General features: G+C 32.0%; 2 protein-coding genes across 7 annotated transcripts in view; one reads left to right on the top strand and one right to left on the bottom strand.

The window, feature by feature from the left end:
* The window catches only part of LOC105219661 (dual 3',5'-cyclic-AMP and -GMP phosphodiesterase 11), a 119,906-nt gene that overhangs the window by 70,493 nt on the left and 24,094 nt on the right, over positions 1-25,319 (bottom strand). The window contains exon 3 of one of the 6 annotated variants that reach the window (XM_054227474.1): positions 16,082-16,170. The gene's annotated coding sequence lies outside the window, so the exon portion shown is untranslated. Of the gene's footprint in view, positions 1-8,905; positions 10,216-10,259; positions 10,994-16,081; positions 16,171-25,319 lie in introns of those variants that run through there. The other 5 variants (XM_054227475.1, XM_054227470.1, XM_054227471.1 and 2 more) reach the window with 5 other exon arrangements.
* Positions 13,289-16,173, top strand: LOC105219662 (polycystic kidney disease 2-like 2 protein). Its single transcript, XM_011195954.3, has 9 exons — positions 13,289-13,460; positions 13,526-13,901; positions 13,973-14,197; positions 14,443-14,671; positions 14,733-14,963; positions 15,058-15,300; positions 15,363-15,643; positions 15,703-15,750; positions 15,806-16,173. Exons 1-9 carry the CDS (start codon positions 13,358-13,360, stop codon positions 15,966-15,968), a joined length of 1,899 nt encoding a protein of 632 aa, XP_011194256.2. The 5' UTR covers positions 13,289-13,357; the 3' UTR covers positions 15,969-16,173.

Here is a 25,319-nt window from a genome sequence, read left to right as displayed (position 1 = left end):
ATTTTCTTGGAATATATGCCGCTCTTTGAACAGCTATTTGAGGTTTAAGTATTTACAGTAATATAATTTACAGTATTATTACAGTAAAAGATATCGAAATCAGATAATAGCGTGAAATCATGACACAGTTAAATACCTCACAAGCAGAATCTAAGAAACCAGATACAGTTCGCAGAAAATGTTTGCCCAAACTACTTCAGATAAGAGCGATACCCTTCACTGATATGGCAAAACAAAAACCTTGTTTTTTTTTTTAATTTTTACAACAAAAATATATATATGTTAATAAAAACTCATAAACTTCAAACATTCTGCTATTTTTAACACCTTTCCCAAGAACAACACACAAAAACATAGAAGAATTCCATGTATTCATGCCATAAAGCGTATGCAAAAAGCAGCTGCAGACACAACGTTTGCATTTGACGAATAAAAAATTGAAAAAAAAAACAGTAAAAGAAAAACAGAACAGAACAGAACACAGACGTTAACCTTCTCTTAAACAAATACAGCACAGACAGCAGAGCAAATGCACACAGTTCGTGCTCCGAAGGCATTTGTTTGATTGCATGACAGTTAGTACGCGTACAACTGTACATCTCCACAGGGATAAGCGCTGGCGGCTCCCAGGCGCGCGTTGGCCTTCCAGTCAATATCAGTCTCCTGTGTCATGACCTTCTGCGCTACGCAGGAAAATTGATATTGAATAAACCGATAAAAACAACAATTATTTTAACATTTGCACACAGGTTGGCAATGAGGATTTTTTTTTAAATATACATGCATATATACACACATCTGTGAGTGCAATAGTGAAAGTTGCGTGGTTTGCTTGGAGCAAAGTAATATTTGCATACATTACTCTATATGTATTTGGAAGTAAATGCAACTCTTCAAACAAATCTCCAATGCTATCTCTGTCGTGCCGCCGTCATAATCGTTGACCTTGTATTCTTATTAATAACTCTCAAAATAATCTTTTTATTTTTATAGATTCCTTCTAATAAGCCGCTATTTCTCAAGATAAACCGCAACTCTGCCAACTTGTATATTTGTCTTTTATTTTTATTAATTTCTATGAAGTTTTTGTAATTTTGTCGAAATTTTTCACCTTTAATTCAATCGATAAATATCGATATTTATACTTTTACTTTAAAAATTCATACAAACGAGTTTTTATTAAAGTATTTGTTTTTTCCGTACATATATTCGATGCCCATTTCGATAAAATTAACTTACAATAATCGATTACCATCAATAAAACGCAATTGTTTCTTTGAGGGTTTGAAATTTATCGATATTTATCGATATTTTGTGATATCAACTTTATCGATTTAAATCGATATATAAAATTGTATTATGCAAAATGAAAAAAAAGCACAAAATCAAAATTCACATAAAATGTCTCTGAGATTTTAAAATTAAGAAATAAAAAATCCATAACAATTGAATAAATAATTGTGAGAATATTTAGAAAAATTCAGATTTTCTTGTTTTAACCGCAAATTTATTAATTCTGCGTACTTTTAGCACACAGTGTAAGCTATTATACGCCCAAATTTTTCAACATATTTACTTTTTGTCGACAGACAGCAGACAAAACTTGTGGACAAAAGAAAAGGAAATTGGGAACAAAAAACGCTGACGAGTTCAAAATAGGGCAACATCATTTGCGACGCCTCGACAAAAAGAAAAACAAATAACAAAGCCGAAATAAGCACTACAAAACAACAACAAACACTATTTGAGTCAAATATTTCAGCATTGCAGCGAACGGCTAACCGCAATATCCGCAAAAGTAATGCAATAGCGAACACCACCACTACAACAACAGCAATAATATTAACAAAAACAATAACAATAGTAATAACAACAACAACAAAAAACTGTCGTCTAGTATTTGCATAACAGACGCATAGTGTCGGCGACGCTGCCCGCAAAAACAACGACAATAAGAAGTATGTTGGCGGCTTTAAAAAAAATGGCAGTCAACCGCACAGTAGCGAGCAAAAAACGCCACAAACCAATGCAACAAACAACAACAAAACCAGCTGGTTACTCTGGGCGTCAGCGGTGAACAGCCGGCAGCCAGAGGAGGTTGTGCAACATGGTAAGGGTGTACACAGTATAACGGTAAGGGCGGCGCACAACACACCACATACGGCTTCGTCTCTACGAAGTACAAGCAAAGGGTGGAGATAACGACTTATAAAGAAATACCGCAGACCAAACGCCAAAAGAGAATAAATAAAGTATAAAATAAAGTAAGCGAGCAAAAGTGTGCGAAACTGTTGTAAAATGTAAATGGAATAACTTTAACTTATAACAACAATAACAGCAAAGCGTGCGAGACGCCTTTGGGTTACCCCCATTATATGCTAAGGTGCGACGGTTCAGCGTGTGGCGGTAGGCTGTCGCCAGTTAATCATGTGGAGCGCATAACAAAACACCTGCCCGCCTTATCTGCATACAACTTGTTGAGTTTTATTTATTTATTTATATAAATTTTATATATAAATATTATATTTGCATGTGTAGCTGTATTTATTATATAGATATTTGGCTTTGTTCTCTGTTGGCGCGACGAATGACCATAAAAATGAAAAGAGAATACAAAGAAAAAAACATTCCTAGACAAAATTGTTTCAAAAAGGCCAAGGGCAAAAAAGTGCTGACTAATTTTAATTTTATGCAAAAAGCGTCGAAAGATCGTAAGTTATGTGTGCTGAGAAAAATTTTGAGAAAAACTAGGTGTTTTGAGAAAGTTTCGGCCAGAAAAATTTGTTTGAAAATTATTAAAAAATATTGAGAAAAAATTTGGTTTGAAATAGATGTTCTGAGAAAATTTTTTGGAGGAAAAACTGGTTGAAAATATTTAAAAAATATATTGTGAAATTAAAAAAATCGAGTTTGAGCTGCGTTTCTGTTTGAAAATCTACAAAGAATGATAGCCTAGGTAATTCCTTGAAACCCATAGTTAAAGAATCAAATAAAATGAAAGAACTATTTTTTAATATGAAATCTATATTGACAAAAATTTATAAATGCATATTTCGAAACCGTTAGCTGAAAAAAATGAATTAAAATTAAAGGTCTAAGTGTTTTCAAGAGATTTGAGAAATTTTTCAAATTATATATTTTTTTCGAATACAAATTCAATAGCTTGGATGATTCTTGAAAGCCGTTAGCTGAGAGAATCATTTCAAATTAAGCAACTAACTGTTTTTGGAATGTTTTGGGAGCCTTTTCGAGTTATTAAAATATTTTCGAATATAAAAATTTTCGAGTTATAATAATATTTTCGAATATAAAATCAATAGGTTGCACGATTCTTTGAAATCATTAGCTGAGAAAAAATATTTTCGCAAAATTAAATATATAGCATAGATGAATCTTTGAAAACGTTAACTGAGAGTATCAAGGAAATCTAAAGAAGAAAAATGAAAAACCAGTGTATAGTTAAGAGAATAGATATTCGAACTCAAAAATTATAGTCTAAATCGAGTAATTTCTTTTAGAACTTCCTCTCTCCGCATGATCTATGAAATATTGAGCTGGAGCAATAGTTCGAATAAGAATAAAACAATTATATATTTTCAAAATCTAGTAAAGAGTAAAATGAAGAATAAGTTTCGAACATTTATTTCTCGAAATTTTTTTTTTTATATGTTGTGCAACGATCTCTTTATAACCCACAGCAATATCTTCTTCAAGATTTATTTAACTCCATACAAATTTCTTCATTGAAAAAACTGACTACAGCATTCTTGTAAGACAACACATATTTACATACTTATATAGCTACATATATGTATATCACATTTCTTGTACATAACACAAACCCGTTTGAGTGAAGTAGCAAATGTCATTTACAAACTCAATCAGTTGTGAGACATGCACAACATTTATACAAATGCACCATTGACAGTCAGCTGTGCGCCGAAACACAGACGACATAACACACGCCTTTTCTAGTTAGACTTCCTCGGAACTACTTTGTAATTATTTGAAGAATGTCGAATATGTAAGCCAACAAACACACATGCAGATACATGAACACATATAAGCAAACGTCGCTGCAACTTCAGACGCAGCGAATTCATGTGTATGCAGCAAGCAGCGGTAAAGCAAATAAAAACAACAAAAATAAAAATCAAGAAAATAATAATGAAAGCAAATATCAAAAGGAAACGAAACGACAAAAGTCAGCAGCAAAAGCAAAAACAAAAACAAGAACAAATGCACAGACGAGTGCATTGCTGCGCCCAACATTGCACTGGTGAATTCGCCGCATACGAGGCAAAGCAAGGCGAGACTAGTATAAATGCACTCAGTGAATAAAGGCATATATGTTTCATAAGTGCAATATGTATGTATGTATATGTACTTTACTGTAGTTGTGTGCGAAAAGGGAATAATCAAAAGTGCATATAATAAGAATATAAGAACGAGGCGATGGAAACTTTGTTGCGGTTTTCGCCGTTTTCCCCCACTTACATGTATATATGCACACTCACATAGTAGTTTCTATGAAATTTGAAATCCCTTAAAATTTGCAAGGAAATGCATGAGCTCACTGCAATTTAAAGCAACAACAAATTGACACTAAGAATTCTCAGCAAACAATTTGCATATATTTAAAAAAAAATAATGGAACTCAAAAAACCACACGTCTCACTTAAAAATAACTGTTGTTGTATGTAAACGAAAATTCGCTGATAAACCAAATGCAAAGCAAATAGCGAAGTGCACGCGCAGAAAATCAAGCGAATTCAGACACTTACATACATACATACATACATACATATAGAAGTATGTAAGTGATTGTGTGATTTCGTAGCGATAAACGTGATCAGCGATCGCCTTTTTTGCTGTTTTGCGAAAAATGAGAACGAAATAAAACAAAGCAAACAAATTAATAAAGCAGGAACGATGCGAAAGAGTTGAGTGAATTAAAAAAAAAATTACGAAAATTGAGGTTATGTTTTGTTGATTTTTTTAAAATATTATCTCATAAAGGAAAACAAAATATTAATCTGACAGTTTCAGCAAAACAATTGCATGTTGGAAATTGCAAAAATATTTGAATTTGAACTTAAACTGATAAGTACATACGGAATATACACTATGTAAATACCCCAATGTTCACATAGACATTTTAATTAGTTAAAAAAATTGAATAGATACGTCATTTTTGGTGTTCACAGACATATGCTAATAGCTTACAGACGCCATTTAATTTATTCAATTTGCTAACTGTCTACAGCTGTATTTATATAGACAGTGTATAATTGCTAATTGACTCAATTAAGAAGCTTGTCACATAAACAGACATTAATAGGTAATTTTTTCGGAAGTTTTTTGGTAAGATTCTTAATTTCATATCGATTTTACTTTTTAAGGATATATCAAAGGGCTTGAAAGTAGCAAATATTTAATTTGTATTAAATTGCACAATTAAGTGTTCAATTAAAGTTTTAATTAACTCAAAATAAAGACCATTAACCTTTTTTTAAAATTAAGAATGATAGCCTACTCTCTTTACTATAATTCACAAAATTGAGAAGAGGTTGTAGGTCCGTTTAAAAAAAAACTCTGTTATTTAGGCTATTAAGAAATAAATTACTCACTTAAATTAAAAAAGATAAATTTCTTATTAGAAAATTAGCAAATAGAATTTTCAAGAAAAAATCGAGCATTACAGCAAAATATTTTTGGTTTTCTTTCTAATATTTATTTTGATGTCATTTCGTTTTCCCATTAAATTGCAATATTCGCTTCTAATTGAACACTTTATTGCCAATTAATTACTTGTTCTTTGTTATCAATTAATTACTATTCGAGTAAGATGATAATTGATCCATTATTATGTTAAAATTAGAATAATCAGATGTTAAATTGTTCAAATGTTTAATTGAATCAGATGTTTAATTGCTTTAATTTAGTGGTTTTTAATTGAAATACATTTTATAGCAAAAATCATTTTCTATGACTTAGAAAAAAATACTTAAAACACTTGGATTAGAAAATTAAAACACTTGCATATAGCTCTCAATTAGTTCGAAATATTTTGCAGAGAACATAATTCCTGAATGTCAGGTATGAAATATAAATTTCGACTTATGAAAAATCGTCGTGGGGAGCTATCAATTATTTTAATAGCCAACATTTGTTAATGTATACTTAAATAAATTTAATTCCATGCCAATATTTTTTTTTAATAAATATTATTTTAAAAAATTAATTATTTAAAAAATATATACTTTTTTAAACAAATGTATTTCAGATTATTCAGAATATTCATTTGTTTTAGTACAAGCTTTTTATTAATCTTTCATTTCTCTTTTTTTTTTGTTTGGCAATCAGTAAACAATGTGGTTGTTTTGATTATAATTTTTTATTGCTTTGGTGCTGATACGATCACCACATATAATCGTATATACTATGTATAAACGTGATATATAGATGGCTGAAGACAAAATACAATAATAACATATGGAAATTATTAATATTTTGGAGGCTAGGATATATGAGAAATTTTTTATTGGAAAATATAACAATAAAATATTTGGAAAAATAGCAAAAAAAAAATATTTTTTTTCTTTCGAAATTTTCAAATAGCACAAAATAGAATTTGCGAAATTCTACGAAAAAAATTTCAGAAAAATTAAAAAAAAATCTAAAATAGTTAAAAAATTGTAAAAAAATATATAACTAAATTGGTGAAATTTATAAATTGAAAAATCAGCTTTTTCATAATGCTCAGTTGTTTTTCATAAAACTTAACCACCAATATTACAGTTTTTTTATATTTACTGAACAATTTACGCAATATTTTCAAGTTCTCGATTCCGTATAAATTCTCTAAGCATTTCGCATGATTAATATTGACACGCCTGCTTTATTATTATTTTATGGTTTTTTCGTTTTAACTTGTTGTTTCGGCTTGCTGTTTGTAAGTTAATTCAGCTTATCGCTCGCACTTAAAACACTGCCTATATATGTACATATATAAGTATACCTAGGTATTTGTACATATACAGATATTGTTTGTAAACACTTCTATCTACGAGTGTTTCCTATGTTTAACTAAAACTTATTTCTATTTAATTTTTTTTTATGTTAACCTTTAGAAACACGCTGATCCTCTCTATTTGCGATTACTGCTGTTACATAATTGACAATTATTCACTTTATTAATGGCAAACACACACACAGCGCAAATTAATATGGCACTAAATACACTTAATAACAAAAGTAATGAAGTAATTTTCAGCGAAATTACGTCGAAGTAGAATAATTAGTGTAGTTATTGAATGTTATTTAGCACTTTTTTAACACTTTTGTTTTGAGTTTTGTTATTTAAAAAATTTTTTTTTTTTTTGTTTCAATTGAAAATATTTATTTATTACATCAAATTTTTTTTAAACCACTTATTACATTTAATACCGTTATTTAACATACCAACTCAAATAAAATGTAAATAAACAAAATCTACAGTTAAAGCATTGACATAAGCAAATTTTATTAATTCGAAAGCTGACTCCTATAGTGCTAATGTGAGCCCCATGAATTGAAATTAGCAAAAATTCAGCAAAAATATATTTCAATTAAAATTTTGGAAAAAATTTATATAAAAATATTTATTCGAAAAATATATTTTTGATTTATTTATTTTTTTTTAAATTAATTTAATTTTAATATAATTCCGAAATTTAATCATATTTTTATTTTACAAAAATAATGAGAAATTGCTACAGAACGAAAATTTTTTAATTTTAACGCTGAATTTTAATTTTTTTTAATTTATTTAGATTTTATATTTTTTTTATGTTTTTAATATTTACTTTCAAATTTATTTTTATTAAATTCTAAATGTGATACTTCACTTTGTATGTATAATTTAAAAGCTGACTCCTATGCTGCTAAAAATGAGCCCAATGCGCTGAAATTAGCAAAAATTCAGCAGAAATATATTTTTGATTTATCTAACTTTTTTAATTTAATTTAATTTAAATTTAATAAGATTCCGAATTTTAATAATATTTTATTTCTCCTAAAATAATAAGAATTTGCTAAAGAACGAAAATTTGTTGATTTTAACGCTGAATTTTAATTTTATAAACATTGTTTAGATTTTATTTATTTTTTTATATGTTTTTTATATTAACATTAAAATTTATTTTTATTAAATTCACATTTCGTAGTTCACTTTGTATGCAGCATATATTTTTTCCATATTTTTTAAATTTAATTTTATAATTTATTTTAATGTAATCACGCCACAGCGATCATATGGTTTCCGTTTTTTCGGTACTTCGCCTTTATCACACACTTTCGTAATGCCGATACAAGTTTTTTCGGCAGCAGCAATGCACTTTTGCACACATTTAAAATATTTTTTCTTTTGTTTTTTTCTTACTAGTGACTTTAACCCGTTTACAAGAACTGGTTTTCGAATGCAGAATTTGTTTGAAAAATATTTTAATAATAATTTTTATTTTTTAATGAATTAAATTATCATTTTAGTAACACACGAGCATCAAAAATTAATTGCACTACAGCAAAAATAAATAATTTTATTGGCAATTAAACACATACAATATAAACAACTAATACAGGCAGCAGCTGTTGTTTCTATTGTTTTTTGCATACAATTTATAATTTTCATATTTACGGAAATTCCACTTATGTTTCGTATTATTTAATTATATACATAGTATGTATTTAAGCCTTTTGAATTTTATAAACATTTTTCGAATATTATTCTCGCTTTACGTATGTTCTTTCGCCTCACTTTTGCGCTGAAGCCAAATTTACACAAACACACCGAAAACATACATATATAGCATATATACATAAAAACATCTGTATATATGTATTTATGTATATAAATGATATTTACAAGCACTCACGATGCTGCTGCTGCTGCTGCTGATCGCTGATCACCGCTGCTGTTTACGGTAGCGGTACGCGCACGTGCACACACACACGCACTTACATGTGCACGAATCGGCAGATATACTCACATGTACATATATCTGTCTATATAAGTATTATATATATTTTAGTTTAGCTGTGAAATAAATTATGAAAAATCGAACTTTGGAATTTCTTTGATTTCCACTTGCTTACAAACATACTTAGCAATTTTTTTTTTGTTTTCACGCACACATACTTAGTACATGCATGAATGTAGATAATTTAATATTATTTATTTATTTATAATATTTCACTTGATTGTTGTCACTTCAACACTATCGTCGTCGCGCCTCTGCTTATTATATGATTAAATATTTTATATAAATTTACTCTATATTGTTGTTGTGTATTGCTGTTATATAGCCTATCTAATGTTTGCTACATATGTACATCATACACTCGTTGTAACACTTCACTTCACACGCGGCGCCGCTTTTCGCTACGCGCTTCGTATCTAAGCAAATACCGTTGTGTCGCAGCAAATCGTCGCACCAACGAACCGTTCACGTCGAATATCTCTGCGATACTGAAATCTATGAGCATCGACAGGCATACAGCGCACGGCGAGCCAGCAGTGTTGTGCCCAATACGAGTATAAAACAGTGCAAAACAACAACAACAATGCCGACAACAAAAGCAACAATACACACACACACAGTGTTGATATTGTAAGCACGAAGTGCCGAGCATAGCGAGCTGCCGAAAAAGTCAACGGCACATATACACGCAGACAAATGCAAGAAATTGTATGGCCGCTATCCGCTATCTGCTTTAGCTGCGGCGAATTTATCTAGCACTTCAGTGGCATTCTTGCTCTACTATTTACATACATTTTATACATACAAACACACGCTCAAACGAAAAGGCAAAAAAGCGAGCATAAAAACAACAATAAAGTGCGCGCTACCAATTCGCCGCGTTATCTACGAAAGTGCAGCCGCACACCGCACGCGTTGAGTCACCACCGGGCGAACGCATACATGCAGCACATCTCACAGATACACGCGCAGCGCTTGAGTCGTCGCCGCCGCTTGGAATGCACTCCGCTAGTGAACTCACTCACACTCAATCGGGTTTCGCCAATGCAACAGTTTGAGCGCTGTCGAGTTCGCCGCACTGCCATAAAGTGTGTTTGCTTTTTGTACTGGTTTTCGTTTGTTTATCTTTTGTTGGCTACTTCTTTTTGCACACACTCTGCTTCTGCTTCTTCTTCTTCTTTTATTTGGTAACCCATAATATTTATTTCTTTGTTTCACACTTTTATTCTTATTGCTTACCTTTCTTTTGCTTTGTACTATGACTGTTGTGTTGTGCCGCCAGCTGCTTTGGCCGTTGTGTCGGCGTTTAATGAACTTCTGCGCTCTGCGTTTGTTGTGTTTGTTGTGTTTGCTGTTTTTTTTGTTTTTGCTTTTTGTTTTGCTGTCTTTTTATTTGTCTTTACGTGTTCTTTTGCATATGAGGTTTTGAGTTTTTGTTTTTATATTTATTTTAGTGTTTTTGTTTTGTGATCGTTTCATATGCCACATGTAGATTTATATTGTAGCGTTGCCAATCGCTTTCAAATTGTAACTGACTTTGTTTTTAAAGAAAATATTTCGAATAAGAAAAACTCTGGAATTCAGAATTGGTCCAACCAGCAATATGTCGAATTTAGAAGGGATGTTTATATATAGCAAGATCGGTCTATACTAAGGAGTATCGCATCTCAAACTTTCATGAGACCAAGATGGATTCCTTTTTAAACTATATCACCATTCAAGCAACGATAATTGTTTTATTAAAAGGTTATGAGAGTTCTGAAGCACAACACACCATCTATTGGCCAAAATTTTACCCTCTAAACTGCTCAAGATAGACCCCTCTTATTAGCGTCGGAGTTCATCATATAATCGGTCATACAAACTAGAAATGAATATAGTAGAGTATTATGAACTTCACGATAATAATAAAGTGATCAAGTTATTCCAATGAAAGCCCCTCAAAAGATTTGAAAAAGCTCTTTATGTTTGGAAGAAACTTATAGCGTTTTTAGACAGCCAAATTAGTTTATCAATCGGAATTTTTATCGGGAAATCCTATTTTGCCTTTTATTCTGCCGACTACTCGATAACCGATCAGCTGCTATACATTTTTGTTTTTGCTTTTCATAAAAAGTTGGTAAGTTTCATCAGCTGATTAATATATTTTAGCAGCGACATCTACCGTAGCTTTTTTTTATCAAAAAATTCAGCCAATCGCAGACAAAGAACGCATATCGCACGACTTTGTCGCAGAGTTGCATTTGATTTTCAAGTCCATTAAAATTCAATTCAAAATAAATGCAGATTTTGATTTTGTATGGTAAATCGATCTAATAAGCGTTTTAATCGAGCAGAGGCCGGTTAATTGATCAATTAGCTGCTGTCTAATCCCGCTATTAGCTCTAGACCAGAGTGTACGTCTTGGATTACTTATTTGGAAAATCTGAGAGTAGAAAAAAAGTATTTTTTAACACGATCTCTCCAAATAGTTTAGAACTATTGACACCTAGCAAATAATCAAGGTGCCTCTTATATACTGATTTACTTTTTCTCATAGAAGCAGCTTTGACCTAACTCTGTAATAAAAAATTATGTGTCACAAAAGCATAAACTCAAGGTTGAACCTTGCTTTTAAAGCGATCTCCGAATGAACTCGGAAACTGGAGATCTCAAGATCCTGACATGATAACTACTCCAGAGCACATTACCTTCGATTTTTGAAACAAATTGGCACCAGATGAAGCAGAATGATTTCTTTGTCAAATCAAAAATGAAAAGGTCAAAAGCTCTATACATAAATCGAATCACCTTCAAAGGGTTTATCTTCTAAAAAGAGCTCTATTTCTACATAAAAACAATTTCAACACATTTTAGTTTATGAAGCAATAACTGTTGCTGTAGTTGTTGTTGAAGACTTTTATTCATGGACTGTTACCAACCACATGATAAATTACGAAGAACAGCGCTCATTTATATGTATGTATGTATAAAAATTTGCATATTTATATGTGTGTATTTGCAAAAAAGCTCGCAATAACAACACTTGTTGTTGTTAAGCTGCACTCAAAATTAAGATATAACCACCTAGAATAAACTTTCGAAGCTTTCACTCGCCTTTTCGCTCATTTGAGTGAGAAATAAAAGCTTTTGGAGTCAAATTCGGCGGGAGTAACGTATACAAGTGATTTGAAATGCCGGCAAAAAGCACGAATTAGTCACACAAAACAAACAACGGGTTAAAAGCGTTACAGAAAAGAGAGAGCTAAAGCTAGAATTTTAGCGGAAATGTAGCGTGTTGATAGCCTTTAAAATGGAGAAAACGGAAGTGACCGTCAAAAGTTTTTGTTTGTGCATTTGTATGTGTTTGTTGTAGGCAAACGTGACTTTGTGTGCTTTCGAAAGTTGTTTGGATTTTCGATAAAAAAAAAAAATTATTTTGATTTTTACAAAATAAAGATGTTTCTTACTCTTTAGAGACAAATCGAAATGCTCTCTCTATACATAAATATATCTATGTATGTGCACTAGTGTGCTTGTGCTTAGCTGAGTGCACTTGAAGTCACACACATTTGTTTATTTACCTCATTTAGATTTATGTAACAACTGTTTGCTCGACTTACGACTAAATTGTTGTGTTAAAAATTTTTTTAAACAAATAAAATATGTTTGCATTACGTGTCGCTTTCAGTGTTTTATATTCAGGAAATTATTGTTATTATTTAAACACATTTGTCAATGAAAATGTTGTTATTGTTTGGCAGCATGCCTTTATAGGTAAATAGGTACACATAATAAGATATATATTTTTTTATTTCTTAAAAAACGCACTGCAACGAAATTGTGTTACGCAACAAAATTTCGTCACGCTCGCGATATACAGATAACCGCATAGGGAACTAAGAAAAACATATAAAAATTCAAATTAGGAAATTTATAAAGATTACAGTTATATATATTCTCCAAAAAGTGTTGCCACTTACGCAAAATTTTCAAAAAATTCTAACGAGGTTTTACTGGTTTCAGAAAAAAATCAGTTTGAAGAAAGTAAATAATGAGAACCGTCAAAATTATTTAAATGCTGTAATTTACTTCAATACCACATTTCAAAAACAAATTTGAAATCGTTTTTGAACGATAGATTTCGAAAAATATTCTCAGACTTTTCCGTCATATTGCGAAAACTCAGAATGAAAAGTTTCATTTTCCCTTGATTTCGAATTTTCGATTTTAAAATAATATAACTGCAAAGACATACACTTTTCAACACTATCAAAATTTGGCATTTGAAAACACATATTCAAATTTTCAATTAAATATTCTTCTCAATACATTTTCGTGTTTCTTGAGAACCAAAAATGAATTTCGAATCACGCGTTAAATATGATAGTGAATCAAATATCAAGAAAGCGCTGCGGACCATATTACTTTATTGTGTCTTCATAGTAATGACCACTATAGGTGAGTAACCAAAAGAATTTCTAGAAAAAAATTGAAGGATTTTCAACGCCCTCTCACCTTTGCAGTTGCCGTCGCCGCGCGTCACCATTACATGTACTATTTCAATCACGCCATTAAACGACACTTCTTGATCAACGAAAGGTTGGTCACCTACAACGAATGGTGGTCGGAAGTGGCGAACTATTTTGTGCCGGATGTGCTGATGCCGCCACAAGCGAGCAATGAGAGTGCGGCTAACGAAAATCCAAGTAATTCAAGCACAGCTGAAGACAAGCTTATAAAATTGGAAGAGAATATACTACTGGGAACACCACGTTTACGTCAGCTGCGCGTGCTGGAGACGAATTGCAGCGGCAATCGTGCTTTTGTGAAGCACTTTCATTTCATTTGTTATCCAGAGTATTCATATGCCGATCAGAAAACCACGGGTGAACATATAGGGTGAGACCGCTTGATTTTGAGTGTATATGAGGTTTTCTTAGAAATTTCTTTAAAATAATTTAAACTTAAAGCGCCAAATATGAATCATATTACACTTTGAGTACAATGCCGATCGACGGACGCATACACACCTATTGGGGTGGTGGATTTGTGCAGAATTTGGATCGAAATATAAATGTAACGTGGCCACTGATAGAATCTTTGGATCAATTGGAATGGTTGGATCGTGGCACACGGTTAATGGCTTTCGAATTTACGCTCTACAATAAAAATACGGATCTTCTCAATAATGTCAAGTGAGTGATATTTACGCTCAACATCCTAAATGTAGGCAACACATTTTGAAAATGTTTGAGAGAACCAAACTAAAATCCTAAATGTTTATAGAAAGGTAGTTTATTCTAACTAAAACGCTCAAATAAAATGGATTTTAAGATCTAAATAATCTCCCATACACCCCTGAATAGTTCCTACATTTGGGCGCAAATACAAACTTTTTCCCTTTTAGCTCATCTAAATAATTCCAACAAATTTTTACCAGAATTATCGGCGAAGTGCCGGTCACTGGTGGCGTCTTCTTATACATACAAGTGCAGGCGGTGCAAAAACATGCCGTCTGGACTGGTAGCATATGGATCATACTCTCAGCAATTTTATTCTATATTATTGCAATGTACTATCTCGTTATGGAAATATTGGAATGGCGCAAGCGTGGTACCAAACGATATTTAAAAAGCTTTTGGACCTTAACAGACTTAGTTATACTGCTAGTAAGTCGAGTATACACTTTGAACTATCATGTAAAATACTGAATTTTCTCGATACTTCCAGCTTGTTTTCCTCTCCTTCAGCTATAATATTTTTCATCCGATTTATTTATATTATTATCTGAAAAGTGCTACAGCTGCACCAACGGAATACCATAGTCTGGATGTGATTTGTTGGTTGAACTCGCATTATATGAATTTAATAGCGATAATGGCGTTCTTAGTTTGGATTAAAATATTTCAAATTTTCACTTTCAATAAGACATCGATACAGTTAAATGCGACGTTCGTAAGGGTAAGTGTGTAAGCGGGTGTTCTCGCTGAAAACTTTTACGTATTGCGCCGAAAGGTATACTACAAATGAAATAAAATTTCAATTTTTCTTTCAGTGCTATAGAGATCTGCTCAGCTTCGTACTTATATTTCTCATCATCTTTCTCTCATATGCCATGCTCGGCATGTTACTATTCGGTCATGCACACGAGGATTTTTTCGTTTTCCCCATTGCATTTTGGAGCGTTATGCGTATGGTATTGGCCGATTTTGATTATGTGGGCGTGGAACAGGCCAATCCCGTCTTGGCACCAATATACTTTTTCTCCTTCATAATAATTGTATATTTCATACTAATTGTAAGTAAGGCCTTAATGCTAATATTATATTATGTATTAAGAGATCGTAACCTCTCCCACAGAATATGTTTTTGGCCATCATTTACGACACCTTTCGCGATATAAAAAAATACGAAATACCACCGGAGAGAAGACAGTTGCCGCAATTCTTAAAAAAGTACTGGGATAAGGGCAAAGATGGCGGTAAGCGAGCGCTCAATAAAATAGGGCTATGTAAGCGTTCGAATGCGAAGCGAAACACGGAACCAACTCGCAAAATGAACGATGAAAATGAGCCACCATTTCCACCATCACCAAGGCCAGAGAAGAAGATGCGCGTGCCGCGGAATGAGATACTACAAAAGTAATGAACTGCTGATTATTATATTTAATTTTTTTATGAAATATTAAACTTGATTTTAGCTACTTTGAAGCTATCAAGAACAAACGTGACGCCGAGCAAATAGACAAGTTGGTGCTCCTTTTAATATATTTAATTCCCTACTAATAATTAATTTTTAATTAGTTTGACTAAACATATAGAGACCTTAGAGGCAATTTTAGCTAAAATGAGTGATGAAATTAAGCGTCTCGAAGCCGAGACACCTGATCCGAGCACGCGCCCAGAGCCACCAAGACAGCCGAAAACACCGCCGCGCCTCAAGATATTCGTAAATCGCAAGAAATAATTGGTGTTGTTGTAATTTTAATTGTTAGTGTTTTTTAAAATAATTTTTAATGGACCTTATATAAATAATAATATACTTAGAATACAATTTTTAAATTTTCATTTGGGACTTACCAATTTTACGACGCGCGCGCCATAGCACTGGCGGTGCTGTACTATTTGGTGAAGCCAGTGTGTTGCTGTTTCAATAATCAATGTAGAAACTGTAAATAGAAGACAAAATATAATTTAGTATTTTATTTTATTTAAAATATGTAAATTTATAATTATAAAAATAAAAGTATAAAAAAACAATAAGATTTAATGTTTTTTATTTTGAAAAGTTATTTTTTCAAGAAGGGTGGCAACATTAATTCTCTTAAAATTAATGTCAACACTTGGATTATATTTAAGGTCACATTTTATTGCAAATGTTTAATTTTTTTTTGTTTTAAAAAAAAAATATTTCAAATTAAGTGACAACTCTTTAAACTATTTTTTTAATGAGGGCTGTTCGAATATCTCTTTAATTCTTCTTCTTCTTAACTGGCGTAGAAACCGCTTACGCGGTTATAGCCGAGTCCACAACAGTGCGCCACGCATCTCTCCTTTGGCGGTTTGGCGCCAATTGGTAATACCAAGTGAAGACAGGTCCTTCTCCACCTGGTCCTTCCACCGGAGTGGAGGTCTCCCTCTTCCTCGGCTTCCACCAGCGGGTACTGCATCGAAAACTTTCAGAGCTGGGGCACTTTCATCCATTCGCACAACATGACCCAGCCAGCGTAGCCGCTGTCTTTTTATTCGCTGGACTATGTCTATGTCGTCGAACAACACATACAGCTCATCATTCCATCTTCTGCGGTATTCGCCGTTGCCAATGTTTAAAGGACCGTAAATCTTCCGCAAAACCTTTCTCTCGAAAACTCCTAGTGCCGTCTCATCGGATGTTGACACCGTCCACGCTTCTGCACCATAAAGTAGGACGGGAATGATGAGGGACTTGTAGAGTTTAGTTTTTGTTCGTCGAGAGAGGACTTTACTTTTCAATTGCCTACTCAGTCCATAGTAGCACCTGTTGGCAAGAATGATTCTGCGTTGGATTTCAAGGCTGACATTATTATCGGTGTTAATGTTGGTTCCTAGGTATACGAAATTATCTACAACTTCAAAGTTATGACTGTCAACAGTGACGTGGGAGCCAAGACGCGAATGCGCTGACTGTTTGTTTGATGACAGGAGATATTTCGTCTTGTCCTCGTTCACCACCAGACCCATTCGCTTCGCTTCCTTATCCAGGCGGGAAAAAGCAGAACTAACGGCGCGGGTGTTGTTTCCAATGATATCGATATCATCGGTGTACGCCAGTAGCTGTACACTCTTGTAGAAGATTGTACCTTCTCTATTTAGCTCTGCATATAAAAATCTATTTTTATTATATTGGTTGTCAAATATCTCCCTTCCGCTCTTTTGCTCTTTATCAAATGCTTTATAAAGGTGTTACAGTGATCGGATTTAGTACAAATACGAACCGTTTCGTTCGATAATCTGTTTACATCTAGAAGCAATTTCATAATACTTTACACCACCAAGGGTGTTCGCCATGGACAGCAAAAGGTGGTAATCACTTGACACCATGTCCGGGCTATAGAGTGGATGCGATAAAAACCTCCCTTCCGAGCCGTAGCTTCTGACGTGTCATCAACGGCGTGTGCGTCTGGCCATATGGGAGCTGCTCATAGTGGATGATTCCCTTGCAATCCCACCAAACACACAGCAAAACCTTCCCGCCCATCAATCCCGGCTTGGCTACTGTTTAGGACGATTCAACACTCTTCGACCACGACCATTTTCGCTGGATATTGTCGTATGTGATCCATTTTTCGTCGCCAGTCGCCATCCGCTTTAAAAATGGGTCGAGTTCGTTCCGTTTCAGCAACATATCGCAGGCGTTGATTCGGTCCAGAAGGTTTTTTTGCCTCAAATCATGCGGCACCCAAACATCAAGCTTTTTGAGTATCCAGCCTACTTTAAATGGTTTGATGACTAATTCCCATCTCCTGAGCGATGTCGCGAGATGCCACATGCCGGTCTAACTCAATGTTTTCCATGATTTGATCGGTATTCGTAGTCACAGGTCTTCCGCCAACTGGCTTATCGTTGGTGTCGTTTACACCCGCTCTGAATCGTCGAAACCATTCCTCCGCAGTTCGAAGTGATAGAGTCATCCCCCAGAACACCATTAATCTCTCGGAAAGTTTCTCTAGCGGATTTGCCTTTAACGAAGGAGAACTTTAAAATCGCGCGAATTTTGCCGTTAGTGAACTCCATATTTACGCGTCTATAACTGTGGAAGCAATATCCTTTCAAAGATGTATAGTATTGCCAGATACGAGCTCTGTCGCGCTTTATACATAGCCGCCAAAGACAAAAAGACGGAAGGGGGATATTTGACAACCTAATATTACCGGGTTAAGTACAATTTCAGAATTAAATACATATGGCAACCTCTTTTAACACTCTTGAAACAGCGCCGAAGCCTTTAAAGATTTCAAAATTAACTTCAAATTCGATTCATATATAGGTCAATTGATTGGCGTTTAATTGTTATAAAAAAGACGCATTTCTGTTGAAGAGCTCTCACAAAAGAGACACTTACAACCACGGTCTCCAATATTTACTTAACCCAAACAAACTCACACAGCATTTGAAAAATAGCGCGCACATTTTAATTAATGAATGAATAAAAAATTACTCGAAACCCAACACATCACAACATTACGCAATTGTATGCAGAGAAGTGACCAAACAATTTAAAAATTAATAACAAAACGGTATATGGCGTAGTAGATTTCGTATTGATAAATGGCGTAAGCTATGTACATATGTATGTATACATGTATGAGTACATATGTACTCCACATGCGCGGCTATAAAATTTTTTTTTTATTCATAAAGTTTTTCTCATCTTCTTGACACAATAAAATAAATGCGCTGGAGGAGCAGCTTATTAATTGAAATTGTTATCAATTCATTGTTGTAGGCAAAAGTATATAAGAGTAAACACTTGTAGATGTACATATATAGGGCTGTAAATTGTTGAGTATTAGGGTGGTATGATTGCTTGTGGTTTATAAAAAAGTATAATTTGAAAGTATAATGATTTCGAAAAGTTATAAATTTATATACTACAGGTAATCACAATAATATGCCAGTTCAGTATTAGGGTGGGTCATTTTTTGAAGAACATATTTTTGAATTTCTTTTTTATTAAATTTGATAATTTACAAGTATTTAGACAATAACACATTAGAGTGTATTACATAACAATTCTTAGTCAAATTATATTTTTTTGGAAAATCGCTGACAATGTTGACATGGAAAAAAAATTTTTATTAACAAAGTGTTTAACCAACAAAATAATAACTTTTTAATCCATTTTATTTATCGAAAAAAAATATATTAAACAAGTAAGGAAGGGCTAAGTTCGGGTGTAACCGAACATTTTATACTCTCGCAATTTATTTATTTAACTTTATTTATATTATATTGTACACAATTTGACCCACATATTCGTCATATATATTGTATAAAGTCCATTGAAAGTTGGAAACCATAATATTAGGTTAGAAGCACCGAGGTCCTCGTGTTCGTTATATGGGGCCTTAAAAACTTATGGTCCGATTTCGGCGATTTTTAGAATGGGGCTGCCACACTATTAACATAGTATTTGTACAAAGTTCTGCACCGATATCTTCACTAGTGCTTAGTTTATATATTGTAAAGTAAACGATTCAGATTGTCTTCAAAGTTCTGGTATATAGGAAGTAGGCGTGGTTGTGAAGTGATTTGGCCTATTTTCACAACATATCATTGGGATGTAAGGAAACTATCACAAACCATGTTTCATTGAAATCGGTCAAGTAGTTCCTGAGATATGGTTTTCGACCCATAAGTGGGCGACGCCACGCCCATTTTCCATTTTGTAAAAAAATCTGCGTGCAGCTTTCATCTGCTATTTCTTATGTGAAATTTAGTGTTTCTGACGTTTTTCGCTAGTGAGTTAACCCACTTTTAGTAACTTCCAACCTAACTTTTATATGGGAGGGGGGCGTGGTTATGATCCGATTTCTTTCACTTTTGGACTGTATTAGGAAGTGGCTAAAAAAACGACTGGAGAAAGTTTGGTTTATATAGCTTTATTGGTTTGCGAGATATGTACAAAAAACGTAGTAGGGGGCGGGGCCACGCCCACCTACCCAAAAAAATTACATCCAAATATGCCCCTTTATAGTGCGATCCTTCATACCAAATTTTATTTCCATAGCTTTATTTATGGCTTAGTTATGGCACTTTATGTGTTTTCGGTTTTCGCCATTTTGTGGGCGTGGCAGTGATCCGATTTTGCTCATTTTAGAAAGCAACCTTCCTATGGTGCCAAGAAATAAGTGTGCCAAGTTTCATCACGATATCTTAATTTTTACTCAAGTTACAGCTTGCACAGACGGACGGACGGACGGACAGACAGACATTCGGATTTGAACTCCACTCGTCACCCTGATCACTTTGGTATATATAACCCTATATCTAACTCGTTTAGTTTTGGGTGTTACAAACAACCGTTATGTGAACAAAACTATAATACTCTCTTTAGCAACATTTGTTGCAAGAGTATAAAAACCCATCCACCCTAATGCGCATGCACGCGTGTGTACACGTTGTTGCGACAATTGCGCCTTAATGCGAGTATAATACGCAATCACTGATGCTTGTCCGTCAACTTGGCAGCTAGTCAATACATTCGAATGCACTTGCACACGCTCACTCATAGCGGAGATTGTTTATCCAATAGGGAGCACAGAGCGCTGCAGCCCACTTATATGTGCACACGCAAGCGCCGTTCACTGCCCAGCAGAGCTGCAGTTCAATGACCAATGCTGCTGTCGCTGCTGCTACGATAGTGAGTGGCGGCGGCAATACTACGCACACTAGCTTTGTTTGTACACAAAATAATTTATAAGAGTACATATGTGCTTTATATATATGTATTTATATGCACTTGTTCATGCAATCAACGGCTGTGTTGTATGTAGTATATAGGAGGAAAAAAATTGTATTTTGTTAGCTCACGTTTGGTTTCAATTGAGATAAAAGTCAAGGTCGGCGCGTTGGCATAACACAATTGCGTGCTGTGCTGGCCGTTATGTGTGTGCTGATACAACAGAGTAAATTATATTATTTATGTATTTTATATATGTAAATATGTATGGCAACACTTGGGTAAATACTTAATAAAATTATTTTTTTCGTTTGCCCAAACTTATTATATAACTGTACGCTGTACTTTCGGTTTGATAAAGCTGAAGATTAAAAATTATAATTTTTTTCTGTTAAAAAAAATCGAAAGTATTCCCAGAATTCAACCGGAAAAAATAACTTTTTCCTGTTTATAATTATTTTTTATTTATTTTTATTTATTTATTTAGAAGAGAAATATATTTTTTTATAAATCAAAATAATAATTCTGAAAAAAATTAAGTAAAATGAGCCTTATGATCAGAATTATTAAGTTTCATAATCGAACTATACCATATTGTTAAAAAGAAGAAAGCTACACCTTAAAGCAAATTTAACTCTAGGTGGCGCTGTCATTTAAATTTGACAGCCAAAAGTCTTATTTATTCTTCGATTTGATTCACATTCTATATACTTTATATAGGAAACAGAAGGAAATGAAGGAAAACATATTTTTTTACCGATATTGAAAAGACTAAACATTTTTCAGATTAAATTTTCTTCATAATTTTGTTGAAGGTGGCAACACTATTCCAATTTGTACTTAAAATCATGCTTCCTAAGGAAGACTTTACCAAATATGTATCGAAAATTGCTTATTTATTGGTTATATTAAAGAAAATAAATAAAAAAAAGAAATTAAAACCAGCTGGCAACTCTACAAAAAAATATTTTTTAAATAAAATCAAATAAAAACAATGTTTCTTAGTCAATTAAATTGAGAATTTATGTTTCCAATTGTTACTAATTTTTCTTTTGTTAATCACCCAATTAAATTAACAAGTTCAACACCTTAGAAACAACGAAAATTCAAAGTATTCTCAAAAAAAAAAATTGCAGACAGCAACACACTCCATATTTTCTTATCTCGAACATGAGTTTTTATCTGACTAAATTTTATCTGTATAATTTTTTTTAATAGACTCGAAGGTATTCTTCGAGAGTGACGCGGAGATTGTAATATGAATTATACTAGACAGAGACACTGCAGTAGAGAAAAATAAGGCTTGAGCCACTTTATGCAGTTCTCTGCACTACTCTCACTTTCATCATAACTGTATACCTATAAAGAGCATATCTATATATGTATATCTACACGATGTTATCTATATTTCTATATTTTTTGTACCGTAACTTCTCTTCACTCATTTCATATCAACTATCTGTTTTTCATCTCCACCACACATTGATTTATGTGCGTGACAGGAAGGAAATGCCGCGACAAAAAAAGAATACAAAAAGCAACAACAAGTAAAATCGAAAACAAAAACCAATTAATTATCACAACTTGTTGTTGTAAGAAGTATAAAGTCTGAAAAACAGCCGTACGCATGTGTGTCATAAAATTCCGCTCACTAATGAGCATATGTTTTTGTCCATATACTGTAGAGTATATAATATTTCCTACAACTGTGTGAATAATTATAAAATAGTGGGGTGTTCTGTTTTTTTTCGTTGCAGCTTGGCGCTGACAAGCATCATATAGAGTGTTGCTAGTATTTTAACATATTTGTGTTTTTCGCTTAATTAATTTTGTGTTTATTGTTTTTGGTTTCGCTTGCTTGGGCATATAATGAGTTCGTTTGTACTTTAAAGGCTTGTTTTTGTGTAGTTTTCAGCAGTGCTGTAGTTGTTTAATAATGATTTATTTTTCTTTTTGAAATGTGTTTTAAATAATATTTTTTATAGGTGTGAGCTTTTTCTGAGCTTTCATCGGGTGGATAATATTTATAGAATAAATAAAAATTTTAATTCGCAATTTCACTATTTTTTTTTTTTGTAATTAATTTTGTACTTTTCTGTAATTAAAAAAAAAATTCCATATATTTTTAAGAGAGTGTAAAAGAATTTCCCTATATAGCTCATTCAGTTCAAGCTTTCATACTGCCGCAGTAAGCTTTCACACATTAAAGCACATATTGATAGATATACAAGATTATCTTAAAAGCTTAGTGGTTGAAACGAACCGATCGAGATAACAATACTGGCCATCTTTAATCCGCCATTTCCGAACAAGGTCGGTTTACGATTCTCCCTTGAAAAATTATACAGTTGTACTCAATGCAAGAGAGTATATAAGGTGTCCCTATAAACTTTTGCGATTTTATCAATAGTTTCTTATACTAGCTTATTTGCTTTAAGCGAGTTGTTTGTTCGATACACTACATTCCGAATTGTAGTGAATCGAGAACGACTAAACTGACTTGTATAGATATAATTATTAGTCTTGTTTGTTCGATTAGTCACTTTCCAAATGTTATTAAACCGATTAAGACTATACTGAATAAAAATATATTTAAAAAACTCCAAAAAATAAAATTTTAACACAGTCATAGACACTGACATCCTTACTCATTTTAATTGTCACTTATTACTGTTATTAGTCTTAAATGACGCATTATCTTGGGTTAACAGTTTTGTTTACCGTAAAAATAAAGAAATAACACTTCATTTAGATAAAGAATGAAGGCAATCAACGATAAAAACGATTAGCACTCAGCTTTGCGCGTTTTGTATGGCATAAAGAAGGCTTGTTAATTAGTCTAATAAAGAGGAAAAAAAAACAAAAGATCTAGTAGCTATGTATCAATAATAAGAATGGAGATTACTAATAAAGTGTTTGTGTTTAAATAAATAATATATATTTTTTATTGTGTAGATTATGAAAAAAACAAACAAATATTTTCTATAATGTGTCAAATTGTCTGATCTTATCACAGCTCAAGTGGCACTTAAGCAAGTTTTAATAAGAAATTTGAACGAAAAATTACTAAGTATTATTATAGCTTAGATGTTACTAGAAGCCAGCGAGCTTCAATGTACTTTTTTATAAAAAAAAATTACTTCATTTCGATTTTCTTTTGGCTCAATAACAGTTTGCTGATTATATGTTCAGTAACAGTTAATATTTAAACGATAGAAAAATAGTTACGTTACGTTCAGAATATATTATAACTTAGAGCTTATCTCTGGAACAATATGTTAATTATTTAGTATTTTATAATAAAATAGACAATTTCATAATCATATGTATATATTTTTAAATAAACCAAATCACGATTGCCATGTTTTTAATATATTAAGATTAAATTCTGCAAATATTCACATTTTAAATTAAATTGAAAAAATACAACATATTCAGGAATGTGACTTTAAACACAAAGAAATTAATATAAGTGCTTTTATTAATAATTAATAATAAAAAATAAATAAAAAAAATTTATAATATAAATTTAATCTGCGTGGAAAGTACATATGTATGTATGTACTTGTATATAAATTTTCTTGGCTTGTGATTAGAATGCGATTGTCATAGTGACGCCAAACAACAATTAATTTCATAATTGAGTAAAATAATAACACAATTAAAGAAGAATGTATGCAGTTTTTGTTGTATTACTTAGTATATAACAATAATATGTGGCGCCAAATCAATCAAAGTGCTACAAAGTGGTTATACAGACATTTTTTATAAAGAATACAAGTAATGTTCCGTATAATGGAATGTGAATGAAGTAATTATCAGGCAATTACTATGATTTTTATATTAATAATGCTAATTTTTTCTACCCAGAAATAAATAAGTCATTATTTCACATGAATATATAAATTATTAATTATTAAATTATTGAAAGTTAACAAGAAATATTATAATATTTTGAATAAAATTTTTTTATAAAAATATTATTTAAAAAAATTTTTTTTTATAAAAATATTATTTAAACAAAATTTTTTTGATAAAAATAGTCATTATTTTTTAAATAATTTAACACAAAAAAATAAAAAAAAAGTAATTTAAATAAAATTTTTTGATATTATTTAAACAAAAAAATTTTTTTTATGAAAATATTATTTAAACAAATTTTTTTTTGATAAAAATATTAGTTAAACAAACTTTTTTGATAAAAATAGTTATTATTTTTTTGACAAAAATATTATTTAATCTTTTTTTTTTGATAAAAATATTATTTAAAAAAAATTTGTTTTTAATAAACATAGTTATTACTTTTTAAATAGTTTTATACAAAAAAGTAAAAAAAAAATATTTTAAATACAATTTTTTGATATTATTTAAACAAAT

This window comes from Zeugodacus cucurbitae, chromosome 3 (genome assembly GCF_028554725.1).
Source record: "Zeugodacus cucurbitae isolate PBARC_wt_2022May chromosome 3, idZeuCucr1.2, whole genome shotgun sequence".
NCBI classification, from domain to species: domain Eukaryota; kingdom Metazoa; phylum Arthropoda; class Insecta; order Diptera; family Tephritidae; genus Zeugodacus; species Zeugodacus cucurbitae.
The sequence above is the reverse complement of the archived record's forward strand: the minus strand, read 5'-3'. Positions and strand labels throughout refer to the sequence as shown.

Coding starts and splice junctions, on each gene's coding strand:
- LOC105219662 (XM_011195954.3), top strand. CDS start 13,358: ATGAATTTCGAATCACGCGTTAAATATGATAGTGAATCAAATATCAAG. Junction 13,902..13,972: donor ACCACGGGTGAACATATAGG/GTGAGACCGCTT, acceptor TTAAACTTAAAG/CGCCAAATATGAATCATATT. Junction 15,644..15,702: donor CGGAATGAGATACTACAAAA/GTAATGAACTGC, acceptor ACTTGATTTTAG/CTACTTTGAAGCTATCAAGA.